The sequence below is a fragment of the Oryctolagus cuniculus genome, chromosome 2 (assembly GCF_051225735.1).
Source record: "Oryctolagus cuniculus isolate XC-2025 breed Fujian yellow rabbit chromosome 2, ASM5122573v1, whole genome shotgun sequence".
Classification (NCBI taxonomy): domain Eukaryota; kingdom Metazoa; phylum Chordata; class Mammalia; order Lagomorpha; family Leporidae; genus Oryctolagus; species Oryctolagus cuniculus.
In genome coordinates, this window is record NC_142868.1 from 92,122,154 (window position 1) to 92,139,925 (window position 17,772).

The following is a 17,772-nucleotide window of genomic DNA, read 5'->3' on the forward strand; positions in this document are numbered from 1 at the left end:
TGGATGCCATTATGGGATGCTGGCACCACAGGTGGAGCCTTATCCTACTGCACCACAGTGCTGGCCCCTGTCATTGGTAGTTTTATTGCCATCACATTGAATATGTAAATTGCTTGGTAGTATGGACATTCTGATGATATTGATTCTTTCAATCCATGAACATGAAAGATTTTTTAATTAATTTTTAGTTTTTGCATCCTCTATTTCTTTTTATAATGTTTTATAATTTTCATCGTAGAGATCTTTGACATCCTTGCTTATATTTATGCCAAGGTATTTAATATTTACTGTAGCTATTGTGAATAGGATTGATCTTAGAAATTCCTTCTCTGCCATGGCATTTTCTGGATATTCAAAGACTATTGATTTTTCTGTGTTCATTTTATATCCTGTCACTTTACCAAACTCTTTAATGAGTTCCAGTAGTCTCTTAGTGGAGTCTTGTGGTGCCCTTATGTATAGCATCATGTTATCTGCAAATAGGGACTGCATGACTTCCTCCTTTCCAATTTGTATCCCTTTGATTTCTTTTTCTTCCTAATAGCCATAAACTTCCAAAACTATATTTAATAGCAATAATGAGAGTGACATTGTTGTCTGGTTCTAGATCTTAGTGAGAATGTTTTCAACACTTCCCCATTCAGTAAGATGCTTGCTGTGGGTTTGTTGTAAATTGCCTTGATTATGTTGAAGAATGTTAACTTCTGTACCCAGTTTGCCTAAGGTTTTCATCATGAAAAGATGTATTTCATCAAACCTTTTTCTGAATCTATTGGGATGATCATATGATTTTTGTTCTTTAGTTTGTTAATGCATGTATTTTCATCAGGTATATTTATACATTGTTCTCCTTCTATGTTGTACAATTTCTGGTTTAGGAATTAAGGTGATGCTGGTCTCAAAGAAGGAGTTTGGGAGTATGCCCTCCATTTCAATTGTTTTGAAATATTGAGAAAAATTGGAGTTATTTATTCCTTCCTTCCTTCCTTCCTTCCTTCCTTCCTTCCTTCCTTCCTTCCTTCCTTCCTTTCTTTCTTTCTTTCTCTCTCTCTCTTTTTCTTTCTTATTTGTTTCTCTCTCTCTTTCCCTCCCCTCCCCTCCCCCTTCCTTCCTTCCTTCCTTCCTTCCTTCCTTCCTTTCTTTCTTTCTTTCTTTCTTTCTTTCTTTCTTTCTTTCTTTTTCTTTCTTTCTAATTTCTCTCTCTTTTTCTTTCTTATTTGTTTCTCTCTCTCTTTCTCTCCCCTCTCGTCCCCTCCCCTTCCTTCTTTCCTTCCTTCCTTCCTTCCTTCCTTCCTTCCTTCCTTCCTTCCTTTCTTCCTTTCTTCCTTTCTTCCTTTCTTCCTTTTTTCTGCACTTCTTATACAACTCTGCATACTGCTTTTGCAATATGGTATACAAGGGTGACACTGGAACTCATTCCCTGGCTATACAGTACCCCGTTCAAAGAGCTGCAGAAAGGGACTTCCCCAGGTCTGATACTGTGAGTTTCTGTTTTAGTTGCTTCTGGTGCTGAGCCCCAATTAGTAAAGAGGGGAACATCACTAGATCATGCACAAGGGCTGTGCCCTGCATTCCCATGGCCTCAGGATGATGAAGGGTCTGCTCTTTGCAGTGCAAGTTTCTGTGGCTCTGGGGGCTTCTGATGCCTGCTGGTCCCTTAGAGAGAATAGAGTTTAGTATCAGCTGTACTCTAGTGGCTCTGGGCTGGGGCTTTGTTAGGCAGAGGAAATGTGGTTTACTTTTTCAGAGACATGCAGTGTCAGCTTTCTGAGATTTAGAGTCCGTGAGGACTATGGAATTGTCTTGTATTTCTGGCTGCCAGACTGTGGCGGTAATGGGGTTGCAGAACTTTCTGCTTACCTCTTCTCAGTGAGGTGGAGTTCCCCAGACCAGGGAGCCAGAGTAGCTTTCTTTTCCCAATTGGCTTTCTTAGTCTCTGTGCTGTTTAGGGTTTCTGTTGCTTCCTGCTTGAATTTTCTACCAATCTTCTGGAAATGCAGTCCTTCTTTCCTTGTTCTGATTCTTCTTTCTCCCCCATTCTCTGTATCATATCTCTGAAATTATCTGTGTCTTGGTTTGTCTTTCATAAATCTTTTTTGTTTGTTTAACTAGTATTCTGGTGATTTCACCTAACATTGAAAGTTCAAAGCCTTTTTTTGGGTCATTTATTTCTTATTTAATGGCTTCTGTGCCATTTTAACCTCTATAGAAACCTAAGCAGCCTTTTGTCAACTTTTCCTGTTCCTATACTTCTTTAATTTGCTCTGTTGTTTGGCATCATCTCTTTGAAGTGTTTTGTTTCTAAGACAACCCTAATTAGCAATGATTGTCTCATGAGCATTCTACATATCTTGCATTGCTAATGATGTCTCATTGTTTCTCTTCCAATTAAATAACAATTGGAGATCTAGTATTCGTGGAAAGCATGAATTGGTGTCCTGAATATATACTTGGGTACAGGATTATAGTTGCTGTTTCTCCATGTACTGTTTCTATCTATATCCCTGAACTAATTTAAATTCTCTATATTCTGATATTTCTCAGTGTTCCTATTCCACCTACACCTGTGCAACAGTTTCCTTGTTGCCTCACGCTATCTAGGGATAACAGAATTTATACCCCTATTACATTGGTGATGTGACATTTCATGTCTCAGGGTTTAGAGGACGAGGTCATATCCAGATTTCTAGGTCACAACTCCTGATAAACTGATGTGTTCAATTGTTTCATGTATCCTAGATTCATACCCCTTCAGTTCTTAATTCCTTTGTACAGTTTCAGCTTCTACTTTTTAAAACTATTGTATGAAATAACTTTTTTCTTTAGAATTTTAGTGGCTGTTTTTATTGGTTTTTTGCTGTTTTGCTTGGCTGGGAATACAAGAGGGAATTTCATCTGCTAGCCAATTTTTCTTTCTTATGTAGAAGTCAGTGAAGCTCTGAAGTCACAACCTGTAGTCATTTGATTCTTAATGGATAAAACATTAGGTTGGAACATGAAAACCAGAATCTGACATTCAAAAGCAAGCATGTATTCTGTACTGGGAAGTGGTAAGGAGAAAAACCAATCTTATCCTTGCTCTTCCTAGTTGAAAGTTTGGTATTTATCTGCTTTATGGACTTGGTATGTTGGTAAACAATAATTTCACTGATTTGCATACCCAAATTTAGCAATAATATATATTCAGTAATAGTCATTACTGTTAGCAAAGAGTTATTGCAGGTCATAAGATTGTAAAATATTCATTCTGTATGACCCTTTATTTGCTAATGTTGATTTGAAAGCATTATTTATATTCTCATTTAGATACAGATCAGAAAGCAGCAGCCAAGCAATTACTATCAAGTAAGTAATAAGAAGTATTTCATACAAGCAGTGTGTATTAAAAAACAAGGTAATCAATTAAGTTTTATTTGCACCCCCATGGTAGAAATCTAAAATTAAAAACAATGTTACAGCCGGCGCCGTGGCTCACTAGGCTAATCCTCCGCCTTGCAGCGCCAGCACACCGGGTTCTAGTCCCGGTCGGTCGGGGCGCCGGATTCTGTCCCGGTTGCCCCTCTTCCAGGCCAGCTCTCTGCTGTGACCAGGGAGTGCAATGGAGGATGGCCCAAGTGCTTGGGTCCTGCACCCCATGGGAGACCAGGAGAAGCACCTGGCTTCTGGCTTCGGATCAACGCGGTGTGCTGGTCACACCGTGCTGGGCATGGTGGCCATTGGAGTGTGAACCAATGGCAAAGGAAGACCTTTCTCTCTGCATCTCTCTCTCACTGTCCACTCTGCCTGTCAAAAAAAAAAATGTTACAATTTGCCAATCTAATCACTAATGAGTCCTTTTTAAAAAGAAATATTTATATTTATTTCTTCAGTTTATTTAGTGGTGCATTGGTATATTATAATTGGGAGCAATGGAATAAATAATTGGTGACATATTTAAGGTACTGATTGAAAAGCAAAATCTCTCTTTACTTTCTTCCTGTACCAGAATTGGGTGTTTTCTTCTTTATTTGGATTCTCTCCAAGTAAAAACACAAATTTTGCCCTCATGGACCACTGAGTGAATCAATGCATGTCCTGGTCAGTTAAGAAGAATTTTCTGAAGAAAAAGCATTATAAGGGTTTAGGAGTTATGAACTTCCCTAGCCTCTCATTATTACATAGTCGTGTTCATTAGGTCAAATTCTATTCAATGAAAACTGCCTATCTCTGTATAATAATCTAATTAAGTATATAATTTCCCAACCTCAACAGTAGTAGGTTATAGGTGTTTCTCCAGAAATGAAATATTTTGTAGGTTTCTATCCTGGATGTTTTACTTAAAGTCCTTATTTTTGTGTACAGGGGACAGGTGATATTCTTTCCTGGTTTACTACCATTCCAGATCATATCCAAATCTAGGAGGCCACCTCTATGCAGCACACCAAGAGAAATGGGGAGAATCAATGTTTCACCCTCTGGTTCACTTCCCAAATGCCGACAACAGCCAGGGCTGGGCCAGTCTGAAGCCAGGAATCTGGAATTCAGTCAAAGTCTTCCAAATATGTCATGGTAGAGAACTATTTACTTGAAACATCATTTGCTGCCTCACAGAGTGTGCATGAGAGGGAAACTGGATCATAAGTGTTGGAGTTAGGACTTGAACAAGGCACCTGAAATGGGATGCAGATCCCAAGCAGTGTTTTAATTGAAGCCTACTTCAGGAAGATCACCTGTATCCACAGCCAGGCAACTGGAAGTGCCGTGTCCCAACTTAAATTAGTTTCTTCACATACATCTTGATAAGACTTTACATACGATATGATTGGTATCATTTTTCCTGTGGACTAGGGCCTCCAATGGAAGTATAATTTCCAATTAATATGGAGAGGTTTCGATAGTCATTAGGTTATAAAAGAAACAAATGCTGCCCCATCATAACTGTGAATATGTGTTAGGTAGCACTAACTACAAGATGATTTCCTTGAGAAATATTTTGGCCACTTCACAAGCATTTTCTATTTGGGTGGGGTAGACCTCTACCCATCCAGAGAACATCCCCAGAAACACTTGTAAGTATGAGACGTTCCCTGCAGCTCAGGGCATTTGGGTGAGATGAACCTGCCCATCTTCAGTAGAGTAGCAACCCTTATGTTGAGCTCCCTTTTAGCTGGGCTGGTAGATGGCTTGGCATTTTTCTGTGGATGATTTTTGGTACAGGTCATATAACCTTAGATGATCTGCTGCATAGCTTTTCTTTTGTAATTTGTGTACAATGATTCAATTTTGGACACATTGCAAAGGGACATCTTACCTATAATGAATATTTTCACTAATGTGCTATAGCATAGTTTAGCACAGCATTTCTAGAATCAAGGTAATTCCTTATGCATTGCATTTCAAACCTGAGGAATTTTGGTTGGAAGCAAAACCCTGTTACTGGCTCTTTCTCTGTCTTATTCAAGGTGTTATTTGATCCGTTCCTAAACCGATTAGTTTGCAGGAGAAAGGACCCTAGAAACAGCCTGATAGTCTCTACTTTTGTCTGCCCTCTTTGCAGATTGGTCAGAAAGTTGATTTCCCTTGATTATGTAGGACTTTTTGGATGAACTAGATAATGCATTTTTTTTTTTGACAGGCAGAGTGGATAGTGAGAGAGAGAGACAGAGAGAAAGGTCTTCCTTTGCCATTGGTTCACACTCCAATGGCCGCCGCGGCCGGTGTGCTGCGGCTGGCGCACCGCACTGATCCAATGGTATGAGCCGGGTACTTATCCTGGTCTCCCATGGGGTGCAGGGCCCGAGTACTTGGGCCATCCTCCACTGCACTCCCTGGCCACAGCAGAGAGCTGACCTGGAAGAGGGGCAATCGGGACAGAATCCGGCGCCCCGACCGGGACTAGAACCCGGTGTGCCGGCGCCGCAAGGCGGAAGATTAGCCTAGTGAGCTGCGGCACCGGCCAGATAATGCATTTTTGCCCCCATTAGAGGTTTATGAACAGGTTCTAAGTGTTGTAGAATTTCATGGTTATGTTTTATGTTCTTATTCCCTGAGTGACGAATTCTCTCCTTTTAAATTATCTCTGGTCATGTAAAACTGCAAAAACATGCCTTGAGATGACACTTTCACCAGTTTCTCTTATGCCAGAGGGAGAGCTTGAGTAAGGGCAATAATGTTTGTTTTTGTGTTGAATTCCATGGTAGTAGGACTCTGACCTCAAGGGCCTCCTTGAAAGTTACTGTCACATCTCTGGCATGACATTTACCATGATCCATGATTCTGCCAATCTCTATGGAGAGTTTCAGGCTTGCCTCAGTCAAGATCTGGTCCATGAAATAAGATCAACCTGAGTAGTCTAGATCTCCCCTAAGATTTCTGGGGAAAGAAGTTCTCTTCTTTGATAAGTATTTCTATGAGGGCCAGCAGAATGTTCCAAGCCTGTTCTGAGTGTCAATGTTGACTTCTCTTGATGAAAAAGTTACTTGAAGCCGGCGCCACGGCTCACTAGGCTAATCCTCCGCCTTGCGGCGCCAGCACACCGGGTTCTAGTCCTGGTCAGTGCGCCGGATTCTGTCCCGGTTGCCCATCTTCCAGGCCAGCTCTCTGCTGTGGCCAGGGAGTGCAATGGAGGATGGCCCAAGTACTTGGGCCCTGCACCCCATGGAAGACCAGGATAAGTACCTGGCTCCTGGCTTTGGATCAGCGTGGTGCGCCGGCTGCAGTGGCCATTGGAGGGTGAACCAATGGCAAAGGAAGAGCTTTCTCTCTGTCTCTCTCTCTCACTATCCACTCTGCCTGTCAAAAAAAAAGTTACTTGAATATATAAATTTGAATCAGAGGTCTCAGCCTAGGAGAGAGATATAGGGTATTCTCGAATATACAAAAGGCTGTGTTGTAGGGCACAATCCTAATTTGCATTTTAATGGTTCTAAGAATGTTCAATTTTGTATTTTCCCAGATAGGCCCAGGATTTGATTAGACTGAAAGATCTTCTGAGCAAGTTTAGTGTTTATCATTAAATAAGAGACTCCAGTGTATACTAAGAAGTCAAACAGTTTGTTTCCCAGTCCCATTTTTTTACCCAGGGCTCCTATAGGAAAATCCAAATTGGCTTTTCTAAAAATATGGGGACCTCTGGTGCTTCACTAGTTTCTCATTTAAGAGTTTTTTTAAACCATTGTGGGTACTGAGCCTTTTTTTTTTAATCTTTTATTTAATGAATATAAATTTCCAAAGTACGACTCATGTGTTACAATGGCTTCCCCCCCATACCGTCCCTCCCACCCACAACCCTCCCCTTTCCCACTCCCTCTCCCCTTCCATTCACATCAAGATTCATTTTCGATTATCTTAATATACAGAAGATCAGCTTAGTATACCTTAAGTAAGTATTTCAACAGTTTGCTCCCACACAGAAACATAAAGTGAAAAATAATAGATGATTTTTTTAAATGATGATGAAATCAGATCAGACCTATTGTCATGTTTAATCCCAGTGAGAGTCAAGTTGGGAATTGATAATTTCTTTCTTTCTTTTTTTTTTTTTTACAGAAGATCAGCTTAGTGTACATTAAGTAAAGATTTCAGTCGTTTGCACCCCCATAGAAACACAAAGTGAAATATACTGTTTGAGTACTCGTTATAGCATTAAGCCTCAGTGTACAGCACGTTAAGGACAGAGATCCTATATGAGGAGTAAGTGCACAGTGACTCCTGTTGTTGACTTTACCAATTGACACTCCTGTTTATGGCATCAGTAATCTCCCTATGCACCAGTTATGAGTTTCCAAGGCTATGGAAGCCCCTTGAGTTCTCCGACTCTTATCTTGTTTAGACACGGTCATAGTCAAAGTGGAGGTTCTCTCCTCCCTTCAGAGAAAGGCACCTCTCTCTTTGAAGACCTGTTCTTTCCACTGGGATCTCACTCACAGAGATCTTTTTGCCAGAGTGTCTTGGCTTTCCATGCCTGAAATACTGTTCTACTTAATATGACTGGTTTAATTCTGTAATTATCACACAGTTATTCTTAAGTGTTGAAAATTAACTGAAATGTGATCCCTGTTAAACATAAGAGTGGGAATAAGAGAGGGAAGAGATGTATAATTTGGGGCATGCTCGGGCTGACTTGCCCCAATTGGTAGAGTTGGAAACATACTAGGGGATTCCAATTCAATCCCATCAAGGTGGCATGTGCCAATGCCATCTCACTACTGCAAGTGATCAATTTCAGTTCACAATTGATCATAATGAAAGGACTAAGAGTCAAAGGGAGCACATAAACAAGTCTAGTATCTGCTAACACCAACCGATAGAATAAATAAAGGGGAGAGTGATCCAACATGGGAAGTGAGATACTCAGCAGACTCATAGAATGGCGGATGTCCTAAATAGCACTCTGGCCTCAGAATCAGCCCTAAAGGCACTCGGATCTGGCTGAAAAGCCCATGAGAGTATTTCAGGTACTGAGCCTTTTTACTTTAAAAAAGAAATTTGAGCCATTTTTTGCTTTATTTTTTTTTAACTTGGGACAAACCTTTTGTAAATGTCCTTATTCCTTATAGTAACAAAACCGGCATTCTTTTTTATATATAATTTTATTAATTGAGTTTTAATTGGTTTTTACATTCGTATTATGGAAGCATATTTCAAACATTTTATATATGTATCTTTTTTTTCTATCAACTTTGTTTTTTTTTTAACTTTTATTTAATGAATATAAATTTCCAAAGTACAGCTTATGGATTACAATGGCTTCCCCCCCATAACGTCCCTCCCACCCACAACCCTCCCCTTTCCCACTCCCTCTCCCCTTCCATTCACATCAAGATTCATTTTCGATTCTCTTTATATACAGAAGATCAGTTTAGCATACATTAAGTAAAGATTTCAACAGTTTGCTCCCACACAGAAACATAAAGTGAAAAATAATAGATGATTTTTTAAATGATGATGAAATCAGATCAGACCTATTGTCATGTTTATGAGCATGAGGATACTTCCCCATCCTTCTCTCCCTCCCTCCCTCAGTCTCAGTCATTGTAATTTTTACATTGGCATGATTTCAGTTTACTTTATAATCACAAGTTAACACTCCACTAAAGAATTATACAAGTAGTAAGTAAAAAAACCACTGTTCCTCTAGAGTATAGATAAGGGGTATAAAGAATGATCAGATCCCAAAGTATCAGTTTCAATCATATGCATTATATTCTTTCATACTCTGTATCTTAGTTACCTCAAATCAGGACAAAATATACATTTGCCTTTTGGAGCCTGGGTTATATCAAAATAGTATAACTTGTGAAGGACATATTTTAAAAGGTTCATCCAACCTTTAAAATGTTTTATTTCTGGAGCACTTTGCCCAGTCAAAGTCATATTTGTCCGAATATTTTTCAGGGGCCTCAGAATAGGCCTCAGTTCATAACTGGAAAACCTGATATGCAAATTCTGGTGGATCTTTCTGAGGCTTTTGTTTTTTGTCTTATTTAAAATTTTTTTCTTATGCATCCCCATTATTATTCCTGAATATATCTCCTATAAATGCAACATTCCTCTATAGGGGTGGTGGAATTTGTTTCTGGAAAATATGAGTATCCACTAAGTAAAGATAGTGAGCCTCTCCCTTAGCTTTATCAATATCATCTTCCTTCATCTCCAGTGAGCAACATATTCATGAGAGTATGTTTATTGTTCTACCTGTGAAGAGAGGTGGGAAAAAAAGAGCTCCATCATACAAAGAGGGGTTCTCTTGATAAACGTCTCTTACTATATATACTGGCACAGCATATATTTCCCTGCTCTGAAAGAGGCACCTGTCCTGAATTGAGTGTCTTGTTGTTTCTCAATTTGAGAGACCAGATTAGGCTTCTGATCACAGCATCATGCTAGGTGGAGGCTCAGTACATTTCCCCATAAGGGGAGAGTTTGGGTCCTACTATGTAAAAGTAGAGCAGCCAGTGTGGACCACAAGCGAGGTTATCTGTGAGATGCAAGTGACGTTGCCATAGAATAGCAGCTGGGGAATTAGGCAGAGCACTTAGCATGGAGCTTCCAGGGTGAGTAATGCAAGGGCAAGTGGCAGATTTATTGCCTGGGTTCTTGTGTCTGATATAAGAAAGATTATTTGAGGATGAGTTGAAGTAAAGGTTGGTGGAAGATTTAATTTTAGCAAGGCACAAGTGCACAGTTGAGAAGAGAGTCTTGGTACACTAAAGTGAGCTGTATACATTGAGATTTTGGAACTAACTTTTTAATATAAATCTTGAAGTAGTGTAGGATATTCCTTAGTGTTGGTACCTGGGGTGGAGTTTTCCAGGAAAGGGTAGAGGTTTCTAGAAATTTGGTGACTGCCCATTTTCCAGTGATTCTGGGAAATCTAGATGTATTATGGCATTCTGTAAATGATGGAGAAAGGGTAGTAATTTTATTATAATGATAATATTATAGGCTACAGATCATTGTGAGGGCATGACTAGAAACCATATTGCCCATTTCCAGTGTGATCTGTACCTGGAGTCATGGTTTTTTTTGCAACAGTAATTTGGGATTACCTCAGCCACAGCACAAAGGTAAGGAGAGTGAAGCGTAGAGTTGGTGGGGATGTCAGTAGGTGCTTTCCCTTTTTAGCTGCCTCTTTTATGCTAGTACAAAGCATAAATGCCTAGACATTGGAAATTTCATCATTTTTTTTCTTTCACAAAGAAACTCTAATCGTAGGACACTATAATAATTTAAGTAACTATTTATGGACCATAGGACCATAATTTTTTTATTTAAAAATATGTTGAGGGTGATCTGTGTTATGATAAATTATTTCATTTTGTTCATAGTTTTGTAGCAGTACTATTATCATTTATCTGAAATATACCACAGCACGCTCTTTTTAAGGGTGTAGGGCTTATTTCACATCCTGTTTTCTGCTTGCGACAGAAAATGAAAGAGCAAGAGAGATTCAACTATAGACAAACCAGAACCAAGACAAAAGTAACCATACAAAGGGTTTAGTTGCAAACAATCACAAAAGGATTTGGCTATTGAAATGAAGACAACCATAAAAGAAATTTGGGTACAAGTCCTATAAATTATTTTCCTCTCTCTAACAGGAATCCAAGATCAAATCAAATACACATTAATCTTCCTAAAGGAGTTTCCCAAAACAGAGGAGAAGGTGGTACTCAGTTGTACATACCAAGTCAACTTGCCCTGCTCCAAGGCAGAACAGAGGACCCACAGAATCAGACATTCCTTTGCTTCCACAGTATAGTGCTTGAGGCACTGGACACCTCTGTGGAGAGCCCAGGGGAAAGTCTCAGAACAAAGAGTTTTGACATCTGATAGATGTTTCCCATTGAGGGTCCTCTGAACATGTGTTGGCTCCCCTTACACAGCTTGTTCTTGTTTGGTGGAACAAAAATTGTCACCAAGTTCACAATCATCTGCCTACCACATGAAAAACCTGATAACTCAAGGGTGAAGTGTTGTAGCAACAAAAGTGAGTTTAATTGGAGTACTAGTAAGCTGAGACATTTACCGGACTGGTGTCCTATAAGACCCATCTTTCCTGTTGCATTGTAACTAGTCCATTTTAAGTATGAGCAGCACAAAAGGGGTCAAGTTCAAAAGTTGGGGAATCACTATAGATACCTGACACGAACAATTGCACCAGAAGCATTGTGGTTGCATCTGTGATTGGTTAGTTGACTTTGGAAATGTGGGTATGTTCAAGCTGCTCCTACATACCATTAAGAAGGCAATCGTTTCTTTGCATTCCCTCCTTAGGTCCCAGGGGGATGGGCACTCTGGGTAAGAGCTATTTGCAGGTACTCCCAGATGCAAGCAGATTTCTGCAGGTGGCTGACATGTCCATGTGTAGAGCTGGGCAGAAATCTTCTGATCAAAGCTGAAGGTAGCGAAGCACTTACCAAGCCTTTTCCCCCATTTCAGTTACAGCTTCCAAACAAATGCAGCCACATGCCCTCCACGCCTTCCAAGTTGGGGTTATTAGAACCTCATCTCTTAGGACAGTCAGCTTTCTCTCCTGCTTTGCCTAGGAGCTCCCAGTTTCTTCATTTTTGACTAAATTTCTACCAATTGCCTACACGTGTGACTGACTCAGGTTACTTTAGGGAAAGGCAGGTATTTATAATTAGTTTGTGAAGCTAACTCATAAGCTGAACATTTTAACATCATTTACATTAACATCCATAAAAAATATAGCACTTCTTTGTTTGGATTGCATTTAGACGTACAAACTAAATATGAACAAGTGAGTGAATGAGTTCCGCACTTTGGAGAAGTTTATAGAAGAGATAGTATCATAAGCACACTAAAACACAGCCTACATGTCCTCAACTGTTCACAATTGTGCTAATACGGGTGCTCTGATTTCTCTTAAAGTTTTAGTTTCCCATGTTCTGGAGTTATTGACTTTGTGATCTTTCTGAAGTTATCAAATATTTACAGGTCTGCTAATTTCCCTTGTAAAGTTTTCATTTTCTTGTATTGTCTAGTATTTCTTTCTTTCTTTTTAAGATTTATTTATTTATTTGAAAGACAGAGTTAGAGAGACAGAGACAGAGAAAGAGGTCTTCCATCCACTGGTTCACTCCCCAGATGGCTGCAACGGCTGGAGCTGTGGCGATCCAAAGCCCGGAGCCAGGAGCTTCCTTTGGTTCTCCCACATTGGTGCAGTGGCCCAAGCACTTGGACCATCTTCTACTGCTATCCCAGGCCATGGCAGAGATTGGGATCAGAAGAGGAGCAGCTGGGACAATAACCGGTGCCCATATGGGATGCAAGCGCTTCAGGCCAGTTTGTTAACCTGCTGTGCCACAGCGCCGGCCCCGAGTATTTTTTTCTTAAAGTTACTTCAATCCACTGCTGTTCCAGAATAGCTCTTATGGCCACAGGCTGTTTCCAGGCTACACTGCAACATTATGTGGTGTCTCTCCTTGAGTCACTGCATCCCTGTGAAATCTACATTATTTTTACATCAATTCTCTCTGTTGTTCTTGAATATTCCCTGACATAGCCACCCTTTAGTAGATATTTGTGGGGAGCAACTAGGACTAGACTAGTTACTGGAATTAAAACTTATTCTATGCATCTGCTCTCCCACAATATGGTGCTGAGAAGGGAGTAAACAACTTCTACGCAACTGCCTCTCGCCAACTTGAGTGATGACCTGCAGGAGCTGATCCTGCTCCTGATTGGAGGAGAGCAGCGTGCTCGGCGTGTGGGTAGCAGAGTTGGGATTGGTGGAAGAGGACTATAAAGGAGGAGAGAGACAACATGCACCAGGAACATCTAAAGGGAACATCCGGATAATATCTGAGCAGCCCCCAAGAGAGCCGGCCGGCGGTGTGCCGCTCCCCCGCGGAAGTGGGGAAAGTGGCAGGGGGAGCCGCCCTTCCACGGAGGTGGAAGGATTGGCAGCCAACCTGGGAAGAACCAGCAGCAAACCCGGGAAGGGCCCAGCAGACAAAAGAACAGTGCAGGGTCCTGTGTCGCTCCTCTGCGAAGAGGGGGTGTGACAGATATTGATTGCTTTCTACAAACTAAGTATGTGAGAAAAGCTGTTTTTCCCTTTTGCCTCTGGTCTCTGTCACTATCACCATGGCAGTTGTGGTGCACGGTTTCAGTACTTCAGTTCTCCCAGCATTTCACTCACCTAGGAGCATTTAAATAATAAACAAGAGCCAAAATCAACAATCAAATCAAAAGATGTCCATTTCATTCCCATACATTTTTGTATTATATATTCACTATAAGAAATCAGAGAAAACATATGATATTTGTCTTTTTCAGACTGGCTTATTTCACTAACCATTTATGTATATTTTTAAAAGTTTTTCCTGTTGGAAAGCAAGCGAGAGATGTTGGTAGACAACTCCTTGGGCAGACACAATTAAACATGATTTTTTAAAAAGCAGAAATCTATATAGGAGGACTCCTAATTACATATTTGAATCTCCAAGGCTTTTGGGGAACACTAGCTATATTAAAAAGAGAATGTTACTTGTAGTAGTTGAAAAAGCAACTCTAAGTTTAGGAGTTGCAACCTTAGCAGAGGTGTTAAGATCAAAATTATGCCACTTTTATCACTGAATTATTGCTAACTAATCTTTTATGTTATATTAACTTCTCTGTGAATTAATCTCAATTAATTTTTCAATTCATTTTTCTCTTCTAGATTATTTAAAGATTAGAAATAATCTATAGGTAGCAAATAGAAAAGAGGCCCAAAAATTTTATTTTGACTATTGGGAATAATGAGTATGAAAACAGAAATTTGGCAGATATTTATTTTTTACTACAAACTTGAAGGGAAAGAGGAAGTTGCCCTACTAAGTAAATATAACATTGAGAGGCTCTATTATATCAATCTAAAAGTGTTATTTATTTACATCAGAAACACAGGAAAGCACCCAAGTTAGTAGTAGTAGTAAGTAAATACATTAGGAATGTTAAAAATAAGTATCTATTTGAATTTGAAATGAAATTCTTAGGCTGCATTTAATTTCTAAGTATTGATTGAGTTGAAGAATTGGTGGAGTATTGCACCAATAATCTATGAATCTTTATTAATTTAAACTGCTAATATTTAAATCATTTAGTATTTTAATTCCATTTAGTAAACTTCTCTTAAGTTTATTGGAAACTTAATCCTGGGGGTATTTCGAGAGATGTGGAGGGAGAGAGGGAAGTTTGGCTATATTCTTAGAATTGTATCTATGCAATGCATGGAACCTGTTCTCTTTACATTAAAAAATGTAAAAAATATTGGAGTTAAAGAATTGAACCTAGGGGCTGGTGCTATGGTGTAGCAGGTAAAAGCCACTGCCTGGAGTGCCAGCATCCCATATGTGTGCTGGTTCAAGTCCCAGCTGCTCCACTTCTGATCCAGCTCTCTGCTATGGCCTGGGTAAAGCAGTACAGGCTGATCCAAATCCTTTGGCCTCTGCACCTGCATGGGAGACCTGGAAGAAGCTCCTGGCTCCTGGCTTTGAATTGGTGCATCTCTGGCTGTTGCGACCAATGTGGGAGTGAACTAGTGGATGGAAGACCTCTCTTTCTCTCTGCCTCTCCTTCTCTCTGTGTTTAACTTTGACTTTCAAATAAATAAATCTTTTAAAAAAGAATTGAACCTAATAAGATGTAAGATCAATAAATTAGCATATAGAATACATTTATAACTAGGGCTGCTTTACTCATTAGGTGCTGTAGGCACAGTCCTTCATTCCTGTATTATTCTTCAATGGCCAAAAAACTTTTTATAACCTGAAAATCTAAAATATTATGTCTAAGGTATAAAAAATTAAATTAATATATTAAATTTAAAAAAACAAATATGTTGTTATTCATAGGTATTTCAGTAAAAAAAATGTTTTCTCATTGTAAGTACTTCTGATTAAGGATGACAGTTCCCCTGAAATCACAGAAAATCATAATACTTCAACGTGAACTATTCACTAGACAGTATCTCAACTGTATGGTTTGCAGTGGAAGGGAATTTAGTATCAGTGCCTTGACCGTGTTTTGTTTTTTCCTCCACAGTGACTAGTAATTCCTCCAGAAGACAATGGATGACATCAGGGATCTCACAGAGAAATGAGAATTCTACCTTCCCTACCCTGGTCACAGCTGAAGGAATTAATAAACTGAGTGTGGACGAGCTTGCATGCCAGCATGTCTGTTTTTCTTTTCTTTTTTTTCTTTTCTTTCCTTTCCTAAGTCTGTTTTTCTTTCCCACTTACAACAACGCAGAATTCAACCACTTGGGCTATACCTCTGACATTTCAGGATCCTTAATTGAAGAGGGCATTCCAACTAGGGAATCTCTAGTCCTGTTAGAATCCTTGAGCTCTTCCCATTGTCCTCTCCTTGACTTTTCAGCACCTGGCATCTCCTTCTCATTTACTTCCCAGGGCTCCATGTGTATCCTCTGTCCTCACTCAGTATGGTCTCTGGCTGGTTAGACCATGCTGTTCCTCCAGGATCTTCTCACCAGACACAGCTGACCCCATGAAGATCTAGGAAATCCAGGTGTTTAACCTTCTTGTGCTCCCCATAGCCTAACCTGGACTTCTGTGAGAGGCTCTGTTTTGCCTTAGGGACTGTACTTGCCTGACTGGGAACCTCTACCAGCTAGCTTTCCCTTGCCCTTTATCCAGGTGACCAACAGGGCCAGAAGACAGGCAGCTTCCAAAAGACCAAAAGGGTTTGAGCTTGACTCTCAGTGAAGAAAGCTAACCCATGTTCAGAATTTGGTGCGAAGAAATGAATTAGGAAAAGTTTTTTCATGTTCCATTTTCTAAGGAAAAAAATGTGTAAAATCATTTAGGTCTTTAATTATTTGTTTTGCCAAAGTTCAGTAATGATTTTCTCTGGAACTAATGATTTGGGAAGGGGTTAAAATGACAGATTCAATTTAACAGAACTATTAAAAATTCTACTTGATTTTATTTATTTGACAGGTAGAGTTATAGACAGTGAGAGAGACAGAGAGAAAGGTCTTCCTTCCGTTGATTCACTCCCCAAATGACCGCCATGGCCGGCGCTGTGCCAATCCGAAGCCAGGAGCCAGGTGCTTCCTCCTGGTCTCCCATGGGGTGCAGGGCCCAAGCACTTGGGCCATCCTCTACTGCCCTCCCAGGCCACAGCAGAGAGCTGGACTGGAAGAGGAGCAACCAGGACTAGAACCAGGTGCCCATAAGGGATGCCGGTGCCGTAGGCAGAGAATTAACCAACTGAGCCACCGTGCCGGCCCCCAACTTGATAGTTTGTAAAGCTTATTAGTTTTCCTTGATGGTCAATATCTTGGTATAAATTCATTTAAAAAACTATACATGGATTTCAAAAGAATTTTACACTGAAATATATATAACTTTTTGGCTTTGTTTTAAATGTGAATATAGAAAGATTTATTTGAAATGATATCTTCAATGGATTTTATTTCTATCAAAGTATACACATGATTTTCATGATTATTGTTATGAAGACACTTTTAAATATAAATTTTGATATAGTTAGTTTTTAAATGACCAGCCAGCTCTTTCATGAAGAAATATTTAGCATTAGCATAAATTATTTTCTCAAACATTTGTTTATATGGAAGACAATTTCCAATTTTTCATTATACATTTTCAATTCCATATTTTTGGTTAGTATTATTTTTCTCTCAAATAAAATTTATGATCTTTTCCTCATAATTAAAAGATACTAAATACATCTAGAAATGGAATACAGCTATATTTAACCTAAAAACTTTCATTTAATGTGTACAAGGTTCATGCATTTCATACATACAAATTTAGTAGCATAGTAATTTTTCTCACCCTACCTTCACTCTCACCCACACTCCTACCTTTCTTCCTCCTCCCTTTTATATATTTTTATGTTTTAATTTTCCTTTTGTAGCATGAGACAGTTAATTTTAGAATAATGGGTAAGCATTCAGAATAGTTATTTACCCATATGAGAATTCCCAAGAAGTAGTCATATTTGTGATTTTAATGATAGTTTAATTTTGTTTTATTTTGAAATATGTATTTATTTGAAAGAGCCACAGAGAGAGAAGGAGAGACATGAGGAGCGATCTTCCATCTGCTGGTTTACTCCCCAAATGGCCACAATTTTCAGGGCTAAGCCAGGCCGAAGCAAGGACCTTCTTCTGGGTCTCCCATGAGAGCAAGGATTTTGACCCTCCAGGTTGTGGGGAGATGTCTTTTTATTGTCTTTGCAGGGAACGACCATGTATTCTTGCAGAGATTTACATCTGCCTCCGTAAAGTGG

The 17,772-nt window shown here is 39.5% G+C and overlaps 1 protein-coding gene across 1 annotated transcript in view; it reads left to right on the top strand.

The window, feature by feature from the left end:
- Window positions 1-15,652, top strand: part of LOC149127898 (disintegrin and metalloproteinase domain-containing protein 32-like) — a 38,180-nt gene extending 22,528 nt beyond the window's left edge. Inside the window, exon 4 of the mRNA XM_089327037.1 lies at window positions 15,535-15,652. Coding sequence (XP_089183163.1) covers window positions 15,535-15,541 — 7 coding nt within the window. The 3' untranslated portion in view covers window positions 15,542-15,652. The remainder of the gene's footprint in view (window positions 1-15,534) is intronic.
- Window positions 15,653-17,772: the final 2,120 nt, after the last annotated feature.